The 18,248-nt window shown below is 44.3% G+C and overlaps 3 protein-coding genes across 7 annotated transcripts in view; 2 read left to right on the forward strand and 1 right to left on the reverse strand.

The window, feature by feature from the left end:
* The window catches only part of MRPL49 (mitochondrial ribosomal protein L49), a 195,079-nt gene extending 181,802 nt beyond the window's left edge, over positions 1 to 13,277 (forward strand). Inside the window, exons 1-4 of one of the 2 annotated variants that reach the window (XM_068129503.2) lie at positions 6,750 to 6,823; positions 9,898 to 10,108; positions 12,441 to 12,565; positions 12,802 to 13,277. In XM_068129503.2, the coding sequence (XP_067985604.2) occupies positions 6,764 to 6,823; positions 9,898 to 10,108; positions 12,441 to 12,565; positions 12,802 to 12,948 (543 nt within the window). In that variant the 5' untranslated portion in view covers positions 6,750 to 6,763 and the 3' untranslated portion in view covers positions 12,949 to 13,277. Of the gene's footprint in view, positions 1 to 6,749; positions 6,824 to 9,897; positions 10,109 to 12,440; positions 12,566 to 12,801 lie in introns of those variants that run through there. The other variant, XM_078784178.1, reaches the window with a different exon arrangement.
* Positions 686 to 15,520, reverse strand: FAU (FAU ubiquitin like and ribosomal protein S30 fusion). 4 transcript variants are annotated; one of them, XM_078784177.1, is made up of 6 exons: positions 14,986 to 15,520; positions 14,188 to 14,253; positions 6,021 to 6,103; positions 2,830 to 2,974; positions 1,772 to 1,827; positions 686 to 949 (listed from the first exon to the last, which is right to left on the reverse strand). In XM_078784177.1, the coding sequence occupies exons 3-6, from the start codon at positions 6,093 to 6,095 to the stop codon at positions 824 to 826; spliced, it is 402 nt and encodes a 133-aa protein (XP_078640303.1). In that variant the 5' UTR covers positions 6,096 to 6,103; positions 14,188 to 14,253; positions 14,986 to 15,520; the 3' UTR covers positions 686 to 823. The 4 variants fall into 4 exon arrangements, with proteins under 4 accessions (XP_078640303.1, XP_067985601.2, XP_078640302.1 ...); XM_068129500.2 differs by lacking the exons at positions 14,188 to 14,253; positions 14,986 to 15,520 and adding an exon at positions 6,653 to 6,686; XM_078784176.1 differs by lacking the exons at positions 14,188 to 14,253; positions 14,986 to 15,520 and adding an exon at positions 6,218 to 6,656.
* BPNT1 (3'(2'), 5'-bisphosphate nucleotidase 1) overlaps positions 15,062 to 18,248 on the forward strand; it is a 28,787-nt gene continuing 25,600 nt past the window's right edge. The window contains exon 1 of the mRNA XM_068129499.2: positions 15,062 to 15,189. Within this exon, the coding sequence (XP_067985600.2) occupies positions 15,070 to 15,189 (120 nt within the window). The 5' untranslated portion in view covers positions 15,062 to 15,069. The remainder of the gene's footprint in view (positions 15,190 to 18,248) is intronic.

Below are 18,248 nucleotides of genomic sequence, written 5' to 3' on the forward strand. Positions count from 1 at the left end.
TGGCTGAGATGGGACAACCTGCCAGAAGGACAACAGTCTCGGCAGCATTTCACAAATCTAGGCATTATGGGAGAGTGGCCAGTCGGAAGAGCTACTCCTGAGGGGAAAAAAATAAAAGCACAACAGCACGCCCGGAGTTTGCAAAAAGGCACGTGAAAGACTGAGGCTAAATATTATGATTTTTCACTCAATTTCACAACAACAACAACATGCATTTTAAGGCCATTTCCCCTGCTAGAGCGGGGGTTAGCCTTGCGGTCCCCATGACAATCTTCTCCATCTTGCCCTATTTTCTGCATCTCCCCTTGTTAACCCCCTTGCCCGCATTTCTTCTTCCACCATCTTTAGCCAAGTCTTTCTCGGTCTTCCCCGTCCTCTACTTCCTTCTACATTCATTTCCATCACTCTTCTCAACCAGTCACTTTCATCCTTCCTCAACACATGACCAAACCATCTCAACCTGTTCCTCTTCACAGCATCCATCACAGGCTCTATTCCCATCATCTTTCGCAATTCATCATTTGTCTTCCTCTCTCTCAACGATACTCCGCACATCGACCGAACCATTCGCATTTCCACCCTTGAGATATTTTGTTCACAGACACTCGGCCAAAAACAGACAGGGGTGAAAACACAACATCCACCCACCTTCAGTGGCAGAGGTATCAACAACATAAAGCAATAGTGATGCAAACTTTGGATTTTAATCATGCTTCATGAAAACAAAAGGTTCAGATAAAACCGAATTTTGTGCACAAAGTCAATAGCATATTGTGTCCATAAGCGATTGGGCAACAACCTACAGAACAAGGCAAAGTTTTGTTTACGAGTTGGAGTTTGGACCTTTCTTTTTGCCAAAGGTGGGTACCACATTGACAAATCGCCGATTGTACTGGAGTCGCCGCTTGGCACGACCAGTTTTCTTTTTCTTCTTCTCCATTTTGGCCACCTGAAAACCAGGCATTTCCACATCAAAGCAACAACTGGCAATGGAATGCAATATTTAAACACCTGGATAATAACTGGGGTTCACGCCCCTTTTCCTATGTAATCGATTTCATCTCCAAAGTTTGCCCTGTCCTTTATGCAATCCAGATAAGATTCAAGTTCCTCTACAAGTTGTATTCATTGTTGATACAAATCAAGCCAGTGGAGACCACAAGAAAAACAAACTGGAATTTTTAACCAATAAAATGTTTTAAAGATACAACTAGAACAGCACTCGGTGGGGTGCATAGCTCCGCCATGCTGAACAGTATATATTTTGTATCCCACTGATAGGCCAGATCTGGATCCGGACCTGAACCAAAATCGAATCGGCTTGTTCTCGTCAGCTAACCAATTCACCCACCTTGCTTCGTTTGAAAAATCATGCTATATATTGTTTTTAGCCCCATATCTCCATGGTGACGAATAACTTGAAAAAATAAATAAATAATTCTTGTATCCAGATCCAGATTTTCACCAAAAATCGAATCACTTCTTCCTTGTCATACATCCAACCTGCCCACCAAGTTTGACAGAGGTAATGAAAGGTCACATGTGGGAAAGTGTGAGAAAGAAAAGCCAGAAGTCGAAGAGAGAAAACATCAGATGCTTCCAACTCAAGTTTTTATCTGCAAAATGATTAAAGGGCATTTGACCTTTGACCTGTTGAATTGAAAATGGCATCTTTTTTCAATCATTTGAAACAAACATACTTTAAAAAATACACAAAAACACCTCAACCATCCCACAATGCAACATTTTTACATTTTAACTTTCTCCATACCTTTGGCGTCTGCCCCTTGACCTTTCCAGCACGAGCCAGAGAGCCATGAACTTTGCCTGAACACACATGCCATAGTTTTTGTCACAATCAGCAAGGCAGCTTCTCTTTACAAGTTAAAACACAAGGGACCTGGCCACAGGAAGAGGCCACCTGGCCCCATCATGCCTGTGCTCTACCAACACAACTAGATCGGCACTCAGTGGAGAGCAAACCTCCGCCTGGTGAACAGTTTACGTTTTGTATCTCAAAGTAGACCAGAAAATCACAATACAGAATCACATTTAATCAAAATCAATCGCAGGAATCACCATATTTAATTGAGTCTTTCACACACTGATCATACCTAACAGGAAGTCTTTCATACCCATCATCGAGTCTCATACCTTGATCTACCCCTCGTTTTTGGCCATATCACTCAATGGTGAAGAATCACTTAAAAATTATACCATCCGGATCCGGATCCTCACCAAAATTGAATAGATTCTTCCTGGTCACACGCACAACCTGTCCAACACGTTTCGTCCGAATCCGTCCACAACTTTTTGAGATATTTTGTTCACAAACGGACAGACAGACAGACAGACAGGGGTGAAAACATAACCTCCATCCACCCTCGGTGGCTGACGTAATAATACAATCTACCAGTTCATCCACACAATTTCCCCTAAGGAGGGAGGAGAACAGTGGCAAGTATGTGGACATTACCAGGGTGTGATCTATTTTTGGGGAGAAGGGGTGGGGTACAACATTGGGGATGAAAGGGTTGTCGGGTAAGGAATGAACAAACACTGACAGCATGTTCGCTTTTTGACGAATGAGACTCTGCACAGACATCACAATCACGACGCAAGTATGCAATCACCTATCCATAACAAAGGTAAACAAAATACCAGCCCTGCCAGTCTTTATGTACCACTATCCCCAATGATTCTAGGTGCCTATCAAATTCCTATAAACTCGAACTCAAATCCCATCCAGAAGATTCCCACCCTTCTAGCATTCGCTTCTGCAGGTCCATCACAACATACGCGAATGCGTGCAATTGTACGTGTTCGTACCTCCGAGCAAGCGTGCAGTGACCTGGAAGGTGTCGTGTTCACCAACGCCGCAAGCTGCCAAAGTCAGTTCATCATCAAGCGGAACATTGCTTAGAACCAGCACCTGGTCGTCCGTGACGATGCCCTCGAGCTGGGCGACACGGGCCTGGCACACGCAAGAACAAGCACAGACGTAAAAGGGTCAAATAAATGAATTACACTTCCACACTTGGTCCAACAAAAAGCAAGTACACAGAGGTAAACAAATCAAGGTGTGCACAATGGAATTGCTTCAAAATGGATATTTGGCAATGAGGTGGCTGAAGAACCCTGAAGTTAAACTTGTTTAAAACGGGACATTAAATGTGATCATTGTCATGGTAACATGACAACGATACCCCCATAGGGCCTACATTGTCAATCACCATGAGCACTCCAAGCCTGGTGATACTTTTCACTTACCCACACCCTTTCATTCATCATTCACCAACTCGTCATTAAACACAATTGGGAAGAATACATAAAAAATTTAAATAAAACACGCGAAAGGCAGCGAGGGTAAAATAACTGGGATAAGCCGAAGTTTTTTTGGACCTCCTCTTCTTCCCTTTACAATGGGTGAGGTAAAATACTCATGAGAATACATCCAACTTGCCTTTCCTTAACCCCAAGAGCTCTGCTGGCCAACAAGTTTCCATATTAATTTTTTTTTCCACAACACATCTTGGATTCTTACGATCGAAGCTGCACAATGCGCAAAAATCACTTTAAAACTTCAGAAAATGATACAATCAATTGCATTGGAAATCGTTCCACGTGCCGCGTGTCATGCGACAATGGAACACGAGATCGGAAACCAAGAGAACTTGACACTGACATCAAGTGACAACGTGACATATTGGAAACCGTGTCACACCAAGTTAACAGGTCAGCAATATTATTATTCAAGATAAACCTGTTGTATATTAGTGTTATAGCAAGAAAACGTGATGGATACTTGGATATTACCTCAAAAACATGGTAAAGGTCGTCAAGATTGACCAAATAAAATCTAAGTGACAAGGAAAATATGCAATTACGCAAGTTCTGGAAGATACTGTATATGTATTTTTATTGCTATGAATCCATCTGTTTTCATATGCTGGGTTGATACTGCTCAGTAGATATGCCAGCAATAGTCCATGTTATTTTGCTATGAATCCATCTCTCACATTGTATGGATGGATTCATCGCACCAAATTTGCTATGAATCCATCTTACTATTATTCACCAAATGTGAAAACGGCTGAACTGCAAGGTACTGCAAAAACAGCTGAACCGATCGCAACGATATTTTGGGTGGGTATTCCTGGGACCCCCTGGAGTAAAATAGGCTATATCGTTTTCCCAATTTTTCCAAGTTTTCCAAACACGATGGAATAATATTTACCGATATGACCAGTGATGTGGCTTTTGTTGAAATTCTACAAATACTGTTTAGATTTTGATGAGAATTACGAACCTGCCGCGAATGCGGAAGTGGACAGATGACGGCAATGCGCGGGTTTGATAATATCCAAATACAACCGTCATGTTAAATCGTTAAACGTTAATCGTGTTAATCGTTTTGTTAAAGTGTCAATTGATTGGAATGACGTTTGGAATCGAGTGAATACAATTACGATTTTGAATTCGTAATTGTATTCACCCAACCGTATGGAACTTCACATCAGGATTTAAATATTTGTTTATGCCACGAATTTTGTTAAAAGTTTATTTTTTATATCAATGTTATTTAATTTGTGATTGTAGTTATGCTGTTTGCAATGAAAAAAGGGATATCGAGTTCAAGTGAATGACGGAATGCAGTGACGGTTTCTACTTTCTAAACGTGAATTCGCGGATCGCCATATGCAGATTCGCCATTGACTGGGAATGGAACACACGTACCTGTTTGTTTGCGAATGGGTACGTTTTTCATGGAAGTCCTTCACGAACTTGCTGTCCATGTCTGACGTGCGAATGAAGGTGCTACAGGAATGTGGAATTTATTGGTTTCATGCTTTAGCATTCGCCGTTTCTGCATTGTCTGTTTGCTTCTGGCCTCCCACCCGTGCATAGCACGGGTACCTCACCAGTCCATATAATGTGAGAGAGAGTACATGATACCTGAACGAGCCATGGAAGAAATTATAGAAGAGAACAAGGGGGGTAACACACTGACTAATGCCAGCATATAAACCTAAGGTTATACTCTTAAAACAAAGACAAAGGATTCAAACGGACGGGTGCAGCGTTGGTTCAGGGGGAGTGTGGGGGGGGGGGCACGATGGGTTGTGTTGGATATGGGGGGGGGCGTGGTACAGGTGTGGATATGGGGGGGGCGTGGTACAGGTGCAGTGTTGGATTGGGGACGGATGCAGTGTTGGATTGGGAGGGGACGCGGGACGGGTGCAGTGTTGGATTGGGGACGGGTGCAGTGTTGGATTGGGAAGGGACGCGGGACGGGTGCAGTGTTGGATTGGGAGGGGACGCGGGACGGGTGCAGTGTTGGATTGGGAGGGGACGCGGGACGGGTGCAGTGTTGGATTGGGAGGGGACGCGGGACGGGTGCAGTGTTGGATTGGGAGGGGACGCGGGACGGGTGCAGTGTTGGATTGGGAGGGGACGGGTGCAGTGTTGGATCGGGGGGGGGGGGGGGGGGGGTGCAGTGTTGGATCGGGGTGGGGGCGCGGGGGGTGCAGTGTTAGATCAGGGGCGGGTGGTATTGGTGCAGTGTTAGATCGGGGGGGCGGGGGGGCGGTACGGGTGCAGTGTTAGAACGGGGGGGGGGGTGGGGGTGCAGTGTTGGATCGGGGGGGGGGGGTACAGTGTTGGATCGGGGGGGGGGGTACAGTGTTGGATCGGGGGGGGGTACAGTGTTGGATCGGGGGGGGGGTACAGTGTTGGATCGGGGGGGGGGGGGTCGAGTGCAGTGTTGGATCGGGGGACGGGTGCAGTGTTGGTTCGGGGGGGGGGGGGGTTGTGTTGGTTCGGGGGGGGCGAGTGCAGTGTTGGTTCGGGGGGGGGGCGAGTGCAGTGTTGGTTCGGGGGGGGGGCGAGTGCAGTGTTGGTTCGGGGGGGGGGGGGGGCGAGTGCAGTGTTCCCATCTTATATTGGACCTCGGCCTCAACGTTACTCAATCACAGTTAAGTCACAACTATCCAATGTTATTAGACCAATCACTCACATACCTTCAGCTGTTGAACAGTTTCCTCGAACACCACATCTAGAGTGTGCAACGTCTGGCCACGTACGAAGATCTGCATCGTGCCGACTGCACACACAGTTACAAATGGCCACAGGTAATCATAAAACGGGTTGTTATCGGCACCATCGGGATCCCAAGCAGAGATGTTACAACCAATGGCAATAACCATGCATCACGTACACAACACGAGTCGGTCGAGCCTCGTATTGCGATCATCGACCTCATGAACCGATAAAACCTAGACACACGTGATCCCAATAGGAGACAGTGGTGCAGGTACACACAGTAGGCCTCAGGTATGGTAGGTTATCAGTACCAGTTTATGATGCGATCCCGTGAAGTTAGACGGGTATTTAACGGACGCTATAGTAAAGGATAACAAATAATATGAATATCATCATCATTGTACACGTACGTACATCTACAATAAAGAACCCAACAAGTACCGCACTGTATGTAATGAGCAAGCACATTCCGCATATTTACTACTTGAAAAACTTACGCCAAGATAGACACCAAAATCAAGGTGAAAATTAACCCTTTACCTTTGACTTTTAGTGTTTTAAACGGAATACTCGCCGTCGCTCAGCAGACAAGACAGAACCACATGCTTACCCGTAAAATGGCGGTTAAAAAAGAGAGCGATTGCGCATGCGCGAGAGAGATAATCCATAAATAAATATATAAATAACCGAGCACGATTTCCCAGCATGCCTAGCAACAAGCATGGCAACTCGATTATGTGTACTGTACAAGGGTGCAGCTTACTGGAGGTGGAGTGGTTCGGTGAGTGAGATTGTCTTTGTGGGTGTCTGGCGTTGTATGGGATTGTCTTTGGAGGTGTCTGGCGTTGTATGGGATTGTCTTTGTGGGTGTCTGGTGGCGTTGTACTTGTATGGGATTGTCTTTGTGGGTGTCTGGTGGCGTTGTATGGGATTGTCTTTGGAGGTGTCGGGCGTTGTATGGGATTGTCTTTGGGGGTGTCTGGCGTTGTATGGGATTGTCTTTGGGGTGCCTGACGTTGTATGGGATTGTCTTTGGGGGTGTCTGGTGGCGTTGTACTTGTATGGGATTGTCTTTGTGGGTGTCTGGTGGCGTTGTATGGGATTGTCTTTGGAGGTGTCGGGCGTTGTATGGGATTGTCTTTGGGGGTGTCTGGCGTTGTATGGGATTGTCTTTGGGGTGCCTGACGTTGTATGGGATTGTCTTTGGGGGTGTCTGGTGGCGTTGTACTTGTATGGGATTGTCTTTGTGGGTGTCTGGTGGCGTTGTATGGGATTGTCTTTGGAGGTGTCGGGCGTTGTATGGGATTGTCTTTGGGGGTGTCTGGCGTTGTATGGGATTGTCTTTGGGGTGCCTGACGTTGTATGGGATTGTCTTTGGGGGTGTCTGGCGTTGTATGGGATTGTCTTTGGGGTGTCTGACGTTGTATGGGATTGTTTTGGGGGTGTCTGTCGTTGAATTGAATTGGCTTTGGGGGTGTCTGGCATTGTATAGGATTGTCTTTAGGGTGTCTGATGTTGTATGGGATTGTCTTTGGGGGCGTCTGGCATTGTATGGGATTGTCTTTGCGGTGTCTGACGTTGTATGGGATTGTCTTTTGGGGTGTCTGTTGTTGTATGGGATTGTTTTAGGGGTGTGTGTCGTTGAATTGAATTGGCTTTGGGGGTGTCTGGTGTTGTATGGGAGTATAGTATATGGCATAGCATCATTGTCTAGATTCAGGGGAATGAGACTTTGTTGTTTGTTTTGCGAAATTTGCAGAATTAGCCACCAATTAGGGTCAAGGGTTAATTAGTACAAAATGCGAATTTTAATGAAATTTTCGTAAGGTCCTATTTGACGTCCCCTAGATGAATTTACAAGAATTTTCGACATATCATTCAAATTAAACGTCATATTATGTGCCGAATATTCAAATTAAATGAAAAATATGATAGGAATTCTTGATTCTATCGCCAATATCTCAATAACGGTTCAATTTTGGTCGCATGGATTGGTCTCTTTTCCAACGTAGGCCACCAAAACTGATTTTGGTTTCCTCTCTATATATGACAACAATATATCTAACAATATATTAGAAAGGAACATGTCACCTTTTTTATATTTCTATATTTTATATTTATATTTCACCCCCTTAAACCAACACTGATGAAGTGTCAAATAACCGTATTGTGGCAACATCCTGGCATTGGCGTTATTTAGTCTTGTTTTTGCATGTTACGGTCTCCGAGTCACTGCATTTGCATGCGTCCGTACACTTCAAATCCCATTTCGTGCACGAACACCTATCACTGGTGCAACCCTTGGTACAGCCACACTGTACAATGTCCTTGCATGCTTTTGGGATAGGGGGTAAAGATGTGAGCACCGGTGAGAGAAGACCATCGGCCAGCTTCCATCCAGCAGAGTCCATTGGGGAAGGAATTACTGGGTTTGGATTGCACGCTTCTCTCCATATGAAGCTCTGGTAATTTGCACGCTGTATATGGTGATGTGCAGCATCACTGGATGGTGGCATTGATTCTGGTGCCTGACATTTACTGAACAGCGAACATATCACATGTTCTTGTGATATCACATCTCACGAGATGATATATCATCACATTACTGAACATTTACTGAACTCACAGTTCAGTTCCCACAACTCACAGTTCAGAACTCACAGTTACTGTTCCCTCACTCACTCACATTTACTGAACAGCTTTACTGAACAGCGAACATATCACATGTTCTTGCGATATCACATCTCACGAGATGATATATCATCTCACGTTCTTGTGATATCACATCTCATGTGATATCACATGATATCACTTGTGATATCACATCTCACGAACATATCACATGTGAACATATCACATGTACCACAATTCTTACCATGAACAGCGAACAGCGAACTTCTCACATTTTCCATTAAATTCAAATCTTTGACATACGATATATGGCTTAATATGACAGATACTCGATAAACCTTTTCGCCACTGTATTGGATATTAAAAATAAAATAATTTCTGTGAAAGCTTGAATTTTGCACTTATTGACCTTTGACCTTAATTAATGACCTAATTAGGCAATTTTGGGAAACACAAACAAGATATTCATATTCAGCACGAAAATCCCTTTCAGAAAAACCTATTTGTTTGCTTTTCCTCAAAAATGCCTCGTGCAGCTTAAATAAGCACATTTTTGAATTTCTTGCCTAGACGAACCCTCTTCTGGTTAAAAACTGCCGAAATCAAGACTATCTTCTCACCTTTCATTCCTCTTTTCTCCCGCCTCTGGAACAAACTCCCACACTCTCTTCAATCCCATTCCTCCCTGCAGGTCTTCATAACAGCTGTTCACTACCACTTCCATCTTTCCCCATCCAAAACCTTGATCTTTTCTTTCCCCATTAATACACCTCAAATCCACCTCCTTCACATTGCATTTTCTTTCCTGAAAATCCTTGTAGTGTCCATCTTGTTTATACCGTGTACCCCACCCAGCCCTCTCCCTTCCACAGATCTCCCGATGTCCCTGTTGTCGTACTTCCCTCTCTCCCCCCCCTCCTGTTGTCTCCTGCTTCCTTTAATATATGTTTGACGTGTTAGCTCTTACACGAGCCTCGACTTGGTAAACAAACAAAAAAAAAATTAATGTCCCACTCCAATATTTGTGAATGAAGCATCAGTGAGAAATGTTTGGACCAAGTGTTGTACTTGTGCTACTCATTCACTTGAAAGCAATGTTACCAATAAAATTGAAGATAAATAGTGGCTTGAGGGATGTTTTTCAAGTATGTACGTTAGGTGGGTATCATGTTGTTTCCTCTTGTAATTTACAAATCAAGTTAATTCTGCTTTTCTGATGTACAGACCCAGAACCGTGTTCTCTGCCATGGACAGCAAGCGCTCCAGCTGTCGTGCCGGCGATGTTCCGAGGGAGTGGACCTGGCTCGTTTTTCAGGTTTCACGCGTTCACCTGAAGACTTTGTGCACGTGGAACGGCTAATCCCACCATCGATCGTTCCACGTCCCCCAAAACACGCACGGTACCCGACTCCTAGTGGCTGGCAGCCTCCTTGTGGTGCGCATTACTGTCGTACAAACTGTTCTTTGTACCTTCATTGCATTTCGATTTACTACATTTTAATTGAAGTAATGTTTTTTTTTATTCCACTTTCATAGCTCTTAGTTTAAAAAAAAAAAAACACCTTTAGAGGCCATTAGAGGCCATCTTAGTTTCATAGACATTAATAGATATAGAACATTGCGTAAGTTCAATTTTAGATGCAAGTTCATTCATCTGTGTGCAGCATGTGGCTGCTGCTTGCATCATTGTTTCGTCAGGCCCAGACGACGCAGCTCCAAGCTAGCTGCACTATCGATGCATCATCTGATCAAATTCCATCCCTGACCAGCTCTCGAAAGTCGAAAACGTGTTGGGCCTTTGAGCCCCCGCATGGTAGAGCCGGAAATCTGCCAGGGATTAGCAACAAAAATAACAATGATGACGATGACAACTTGTACATGTTGCTCAGGTTAAAAATTATGAGGAAAAAAAACAAAAAAGTTTTCTGAAAGCATAAATTAGTTGGACAATTTGATCCCTGGCACAAATTAGAAATGTACATTTTACTTTTGAACACAAATTTAACCTCAATTATTTGCCTGACCTGTTGCGGAATAGGCGGGTGGGGTATTGTAGTGTGTGTGTACGTGTGTCAGTGAGTCCAGATGCTCACAACTACCTACTTATAGCGGCCAAAAGTATCGTTTGACAAAGTTGTCTCATGTAACCATAATATGTTTACATCCACTTTCAACATAAGTTGATTTTGTACCATGAATGTGCATTACGTACAAGTCTGAGAGGTCGGTGGTTCAAACCCTGGCCGAGTCATACCAAACGCTTAAAAACATGGTATGTGCTGCTTCCTTGCTTGACACCCAGCATTTAAACGGGTAAGGGCACGGACAATCCCCATCGGTTGACAGCCATTGGGGGGTGGGGGAAGGGGTGGGGGAGAGGAGGAAATTCCCCATTGAGTGCGGTGAGAAAAAATGGCACCATTTTTGTGATGTCACTGATACTCAGAGTTTCCCTGGAAGTGACGGCACTTCCCCCCCAACTTCAGTGGCTGTGTTAAGTGTTTGTCTCGTCAGTATGTCTGTACGTGTGAGTGGTAGCTCCATTACGAGCGTTAGACCTTGAATATAAAAAAATAACAGTTGTAATTATGCAAGATAACTATTACTAAATATGAACCATTACCGACATTTAAAATATATATATAGATGTGGGAATTTATTCGATGATTTATGAGCCTCACACATCCCCAAAGGAACACAAAAGCTATTGCAACTTTGCTGTGTCAGTCTGCACTGGTTATCAGATGTACTGTAATCTATGTACCCTGGTGAGGCTCTGCATTGTTGATTGATGTGGAAGGATTGACAAACTTCTTCTTTCGTATGCAGCACAAGGCTGCGGTGGGGCTATGCCCTGTGCAGCACCAGGCTGCGGTGGGGCTATGCCCTGTGCAGCACCAGGCTGCGGTGGGGCTATGCCCTGTGCAGCACCAGGCTGCAGTGGGGCTATGCCCTGTGCAGCACCAGGCTGCAGTGGGGCTATGCCCTGTGCAGCACCAGGCTGCGGTGGGGCTATGTCCTGTGCAGCACCAGGCTGCGGTGGGGCTATGCCCTGTGCAGCACCAGGCTGCGGTGGGGCTATGCCCTGTGCAGCACCAGGCTGCGGTGGGGCTATGCCCTGTGCAGCACAAGGCTGCGGTGGGGCTATGCCCTGTGCAGCACAAGGCTGCGGTGGGGCTATGCCCTGTGCAGCACAAGGCTGCGGTGGGGCTATGCCCTGTGCAGCACAAGGCTGCGATGGGGCTATGCCATGTGCAGCACAAGGCTGCGGTGGGGCATCATTGGCTGAGGGTGGGGCTGTGCCTCTCATGCAAAGGCCTCTGTGGGTTAGGGCAATAACTTGGAATTTGCTCAGGGTGCCATAGCTCAAGCACTCTTGGAGAAGGACACCGTGGGAATCGTGGGATATCCAATGTCCACAACCAATGCCGGCAGGCAGGACCCCAGTTTAACGTCCCTCGCGACGGTACACACACTGATGTATCGCCCTGCCTGTGAAACACCAAGATTATGGTCTATAACTGGGTCGGGATTCAAACCCAGGCTAGACAGCTCAGAGGCGAGTGTGCGTACCTCCAGGCCATCCTGCAAGCCCGTTGACAAACTGGGAAGGTCTTATTAATTATGTGGCATACATCTCTGAAGATCTCTCAAATTGACCAAAAAGAGAAATAATGCTGTAGTTGCAATCATATCCTTTGCAACTGCTCAGCAATGGAGGTAGTTAAGCAACTTTAATGTACTCTTCCTTGTTGTGTGTGTTCCAGATCCTCCGCCCAGTTTGCCCTACACTGTTCGCCGCACACGAATGCATAACCCCCCTGTGTATGAGCGGTTGAGGTATTTAAACCAAAAGGTAACCACCATCCGAAAGATCGAGGGTGACATTTGGGTAAGTTTGTGTGTAGTTTTTCGTTTTCATTTTCTAAAAATCAGAAGTCTTAAATGCATCAGGCAGGTGGTTACATTGTGCGGATAGCTGGAGGAAAGAAAAAAAATGAATATGATTTTGGAGTCTGTGATGATCCCATATGATTTTCAGAGGATTTATAAATTACCACTGGAATATCGAATTGGTTACAACTTTCAGTTACTTTGTTTCTCCACTCTGATTTCTGATCCTTCCAGGAACTGGAGAAAGATATAAAGACATTTCTGGAGCAAGAGAAAGGTGAAAAGCCAGCCATTCAGGTCAACGAAGTGACCATGATCATCGCCATCAAAGGACATTTTGGTGAAGACCTCAAGCAATGGCTTTTTGACAAGGGCTTCTAGGAAACGTTAACTAGGCTTGTAAAGAGCTAGTTTATTTTCATTTGGATTTGGATTTCTACAGTGCTGTCAAGTTACCTTTGCTTTTCTGCAGTGCCGGATGAGCTTGGAAAGAAGGTTAAGGTTGCTGATTAAGATCTATGTATGAACCTTAGAGACAGATGTTCCCGTTGGAAGTGATGTCGGTATTCAAATGATGCTGCTATTTACTTGAGTTGCTACAACATCTTTATGGTGACTGTTTATATTTAATAACTCCCCAAAGATGTTTGACGTGATGTTTGTTAATCGAATGAACAATAAAGCAGCAACAGTGGAGGAAACATGCAAAATGGTGGAGATGTCCACTCCATTATTTTACAAACATGTCCAAAGTAGAATACATGATTTAGGAAAGGGCAGTCTGCACACACGTCATAAGTAAAAATTCAGTAGCTTTAAAATAACAAAGATTTTAAGGTGATGCCATTAACTAGAAAGCATCTGAATACACAATGCCCGGCCGCATCCGCTTTGTATCCAGACGTCTTCTTCTGCTTCCATATACTAAACATGAAAAACAGCTAAAAAAAACTAGAACGACACTCTTCGACGTCACGACGTCGACCTATATGCATCCGTCCACATTCTTACATCATTATAATACATGTACCAAGTTTGAATTAAATCCATTCAGCTGTTCTCAAGTTATCACATTTTTACCTGACATGACCTCTGACCTTTGACCTCTTGATCCCAAATTTTAATCAGTTCATGTTTACATCATTATATATACCTGCACCAAGTTTTAATTAAAATCCTTTCAGCTGTTCACAAGTTATCACATTTGTACCTGATATGACCTTTGGCCTTTGACCTCAGGACCCTAAAATCGAATCAGTTAATCTTTACATCATTATGCATATCTGTACCAAGTTTGAATTTGATCCCTTTAGTCGTACTCAAGTAATAGACCTATTACAGACTTTGACCCCTTGACCCCAAAATCAAATCATTTAATCTTTACCTTTAGCCGTTCTCAAGTAATAGACCTATTACAGACTTTGACCTCTTGACCCCAAAATCTAATCAGTTCATCTTTACATAATGCTACATAATTGTACCAAATTTGGTCAGAATCCCATCAATGGTTCACAAGTTATCGTGGTAAAAGGATTTTTACACAACATGACCTCTGACCTTTGGCATTTGACCTCGTGACCCCAAAATCGAATCAGGTCATCCTTACCTCATTATACATACCTGCACCAAGTTTGACTAAGATCCCTTCAGCCTCAGCCGTTCTCAAGTCATCGTGGTAACGAAAACCTATAAGGAACGGAAGGATGGATGGACAACCTGAAAACATGTCTCCGGCGACTTTGTCAACGGAGACAAAGACAAAATGAAAATTGACAATTTTATGCAACGTGATCTTTGATTTTTAGATCTAAAAAAAAATCGACTTCTACCTTTTGATTGGTGAACCAATTTCAGTGAACCAATATGCAAATTCTTAAAATTTCAGGTCAACTGGATGGAAATTGACGATTTTCTGTGAAGCTGACCTCTGCCCTTTTGAACAAATTATTAATTTGTCTTCTACATATTCTCATAATCAAACTTTGTGGGAAATTTGAAGACAAAGCCTCTAATGGCAAAAAGGTTATGGCTTGGACAGACACACAGACGCACGCAGAGGTGATTACAAAACCCCATGTCCCGCCACGTTGGGGATTGATTAATAAAAGGTTTTTTCATTCTATAGAAGAGTTAACACATCCATATATATTCTATGCCACACACTTGTGAATGACCCAAACCTCATTTTAAATGGTGACTGATCCCAATGAGACCCTTTTTGATAGGAAGATAATTTTTACGAGGATTCATTAGCATTTTAAATTTTGGATACCAGTCCATATGGCCAAGTTACATTGACCATTTGCTTCCCATTCCTCTTTCGCCTCATTTTGATTTGATCTTGATATTTGTTAAGCGAAATTTTAAGGGACAACACCTGTGACTTTTTTTTAGCCTTTATTAACCCCCCACTTTTACCTTATCTCTAGGTTTTTTTCCTCTTCCTCTTATTCGTCTTCTCATTCTTCTTCTTCTTCTTCTTCTTCTTCTTCTTCCTTCGCCATGGCAGCGACTGCCCCAGTGTTGCTGCGCGTTCTCTCGGCAGCTTATGGCGCCGCAGACCGCGCCGGGGACATGGTCCGCCGGGTCCTGAATGAAGGAGATCTTGGGATCGTGGAGAAGGTAGGTGGACGTGTAGGTGTAGGTATACGTATACGGATAGTACGGTACAAAGTCTCGATGAATTATAAAATGGAACGATCGCTCGTGAAGTTCGCACCTGCAGCACGGTGAACACAGTAAAGGCAAAGGTGACCCGACCTCGCGCAGTCGTCCGTACCAATGGACATTGATTAATTTATTGAACTGTGACGTGAAATATGAAGATTATTCCAAATCAAAACAAAGAAACGCACATTTTATAACGCGCCTTTCGTATCCCTTCAGCGGACGAGACATTTCTAATTTTCTTTATCACAAACGCTCGTGCCTCCTTTTTGAGTTGTTTTTGTATAAATATTATACTTTACAATTACAGTATACTTGTCTAAATTTAATTTCGACAGCATCGATAGTCTCGAAATATCGTTTATTATTATTATTTTTTATTTTCTTCGTGAGTTTTCAAAATTTACAAATTTTATGAAGCGCTGGTAGACCAGCGTCATTACACAAAACCACAGATCTTACACTGCCCGAGCAAGCGATGAAGGTAGAGGCTTGGCGTAAGTAAGCAAGCCGCTTGCTAACGGAACACGGCCCAATATGGCCGCCGTAGTCGGATTCAAAACGATTGATGGTTATTCGATTGTATTGTTACTTCTACTTTTAAACCTCATTCTTTCAAATCTCCAAACATGCAAAACTCCTTCACCCCACGCCAAAATGCACAGTGGAAGGTCCATAAATTATTAAATAATCTTGGCAGGGGATTGACCCTCTTCTGACACCCCCCCCAACCCCCACTTATTTCCCTTTATTTCCCTCTTCCTGTAGTACTCTTTTCTTTTGTTCGAGTACTACGATAGCATTGTATACAATGGAGGCCGCCATGATGTTAATCGGTGCCAAGGACTCCGTTCCGTTTGAACACTTTGAATTAAGTGAGCCGCTTGCTAACGGAATACCATACATACATACATACATACATATGGTATATGGTATTCAGTGTATATATCTATCTATCTGTCTGTCTGTCTGCCCCACCCTGAAACATGGAAACGCTCCTCAGAGAAAAAAAACAAACTATAAAGCAAAAGTTGCTTCAAATTAATCCAAACCTCCCGGAAAATTGTAATTTTTACAATGAGACAAAAAAATGAATGTCGGTGGTGTACACTGTACAAGCAACAGACTGCTGCCTCGATCATTCTCAAAAATCTTCTTTTTTCCTGTTAAGAAATACATATATCCATATTACAAAACAGGAGTGTCTGTCTGTCTGTACGTCCCCAAACTACTCCCTCAGTTTTGGGGCTATTGAACCAAGTTTTGGGGCCAAACCTCCGGTGGAACGTTTTGGTGTCGCAGCGGATGTTGTAAGGTAGGTAGGAGGTTTCAAAAATTCCTCAATAAAATTATGATTTTGAAATTGACTAACTTGCCGATAATCCGGAAGTGGACAGATGACGATAATGAGCTGGTTTGATAATATCCCAATACAATAGTCATTTAAAACAGTATTTTGTGAAGTATCAATTTATGATTGGAATTACATTTGGATTGAGTCAATACAATTACGATTTTGAATTCGTAATTGTATTCACCCAACCGTACGGAACTATTTCACATCCGGATTTAAATATTTGTTGATGTCACGAATGTTGGTAAAAGTTTATTTTTTATATTAATGCTATTCAATTTGTGATTGGATATTTGTGATAATATTGAGTTCAAGTGAATGACGAAATGCCGTGTCGGTTCTACTTTCTAAGCGTGACATTCGTGGATCGCCATATGCAGATTCGCTATTGACTGGGTAGTGGGTATAGAACCATTCAAATGGGTACGTGTTTCGTGGAAGTACTTCACAAACCTGCTGTCCATGTCTGACGTGCGACTGAAGGTGCCACAGGAATGTGGAATTTATTGGTTTCATGCTTTAGCATTCACCGTTTCTGCATTGTCTGTGTGCTTATGGCCTCCCACCCATGCACAGCACGGGTACCTCGCTAGTATATATTGTTGCGGATCTCCCGAAGCCCGTTCCCATTACAAAGGGGGGATCAAACCCCTTTTTTGCCCTGGGTCTTCGGGTCCACGAGACCGAATCGCCACTTCCAGAGCGAGCGTGAAAAAGGGTATCGGGTCAACGTCGCACGTACCTTTGACCCATGCTGCCACGAAAGCGGGGACCGAGCCTAGCACAAGCCACGCTTAATCGATTACGCCCGAGCGATATGCGTATCACGTGACTTGTGCTGTTACCTTTTTATGGAACCCGATTCGAGCGGTTCTATTCGTACCATGCGAAGCCTATGGATGGAAGGGACGAGAACGGTCAAATCAGAGGAAGAACATAATTTATTTATACTGTACAATGATTCCGAATGAAGGAAAGGGGACACAGGGCAGAAGCTTAATCAATGCTAACTAAATCCCAGACAAAGGGCCCACTCACGCACACGGGGAGATGGAGGAAGAATGTTCGCGCGCCAAACGCGCCTTGCTGCCGGTCGTTCCCGGACAGCTCGCTCGTGGTGTAGCCCTCTGGCGGTCACGGCACGAATTAGGAGAAGGCAGGCAGGAGGAAATCGCGCGTCTGTGGCCCGGCGCGGGTTATCCTCTCGAGCGCACGATTAATACAGCACAGAGCGCAGGGCACGGGGAAAGTTCGTGTACAATAGGCAATTCAATTCGCTCGTTCTGCAGCTCCACTTGTGTTCTCAAGCACAACCCAACTCACTCTCACGGGGAACTGTAACTCATCTCACAGGGAACTGTAACTCAGCACACGACTCTGACCGACCTCATCTGACCTCTTCTCGCCGGGAACTCTCACACGGAACTCTCACACGGAACTCTCGTGCATTCTTTCTCTCGTCCGTTCTGAGGTGGGGGGACTCGGAGCAGGGTTATATGGCCCCGCCCCAGAGTCTCACTCAAATGTTGCAAACCCCGCCTCTGCCGCCATGGTAAGCCACTCCCCTCGAGCCCTGATTGGCGGCTCATTCCTTACCGGCCTCTCCTCCTGCAGCGCCTCCCTTCAGCCTCGCTGGACTTGTTCAGGCCTGCCGCGTGGC

This window comes from Myxine glutinosa, chromosome 9, assembly GCF_964187855.1.
Source record: "Myxine glutinosa chromosome 9, kmMyxGlut1.1, whole genome shotgun sequence".
In the NCBI taxonomy this organism is placed as follows: domain Eukaryota; kingdom Metazoa; phylum Chordata; class Myxini; order Myxiniformes; family Myxinidae; genus Myxine; species Myxine glutinosa.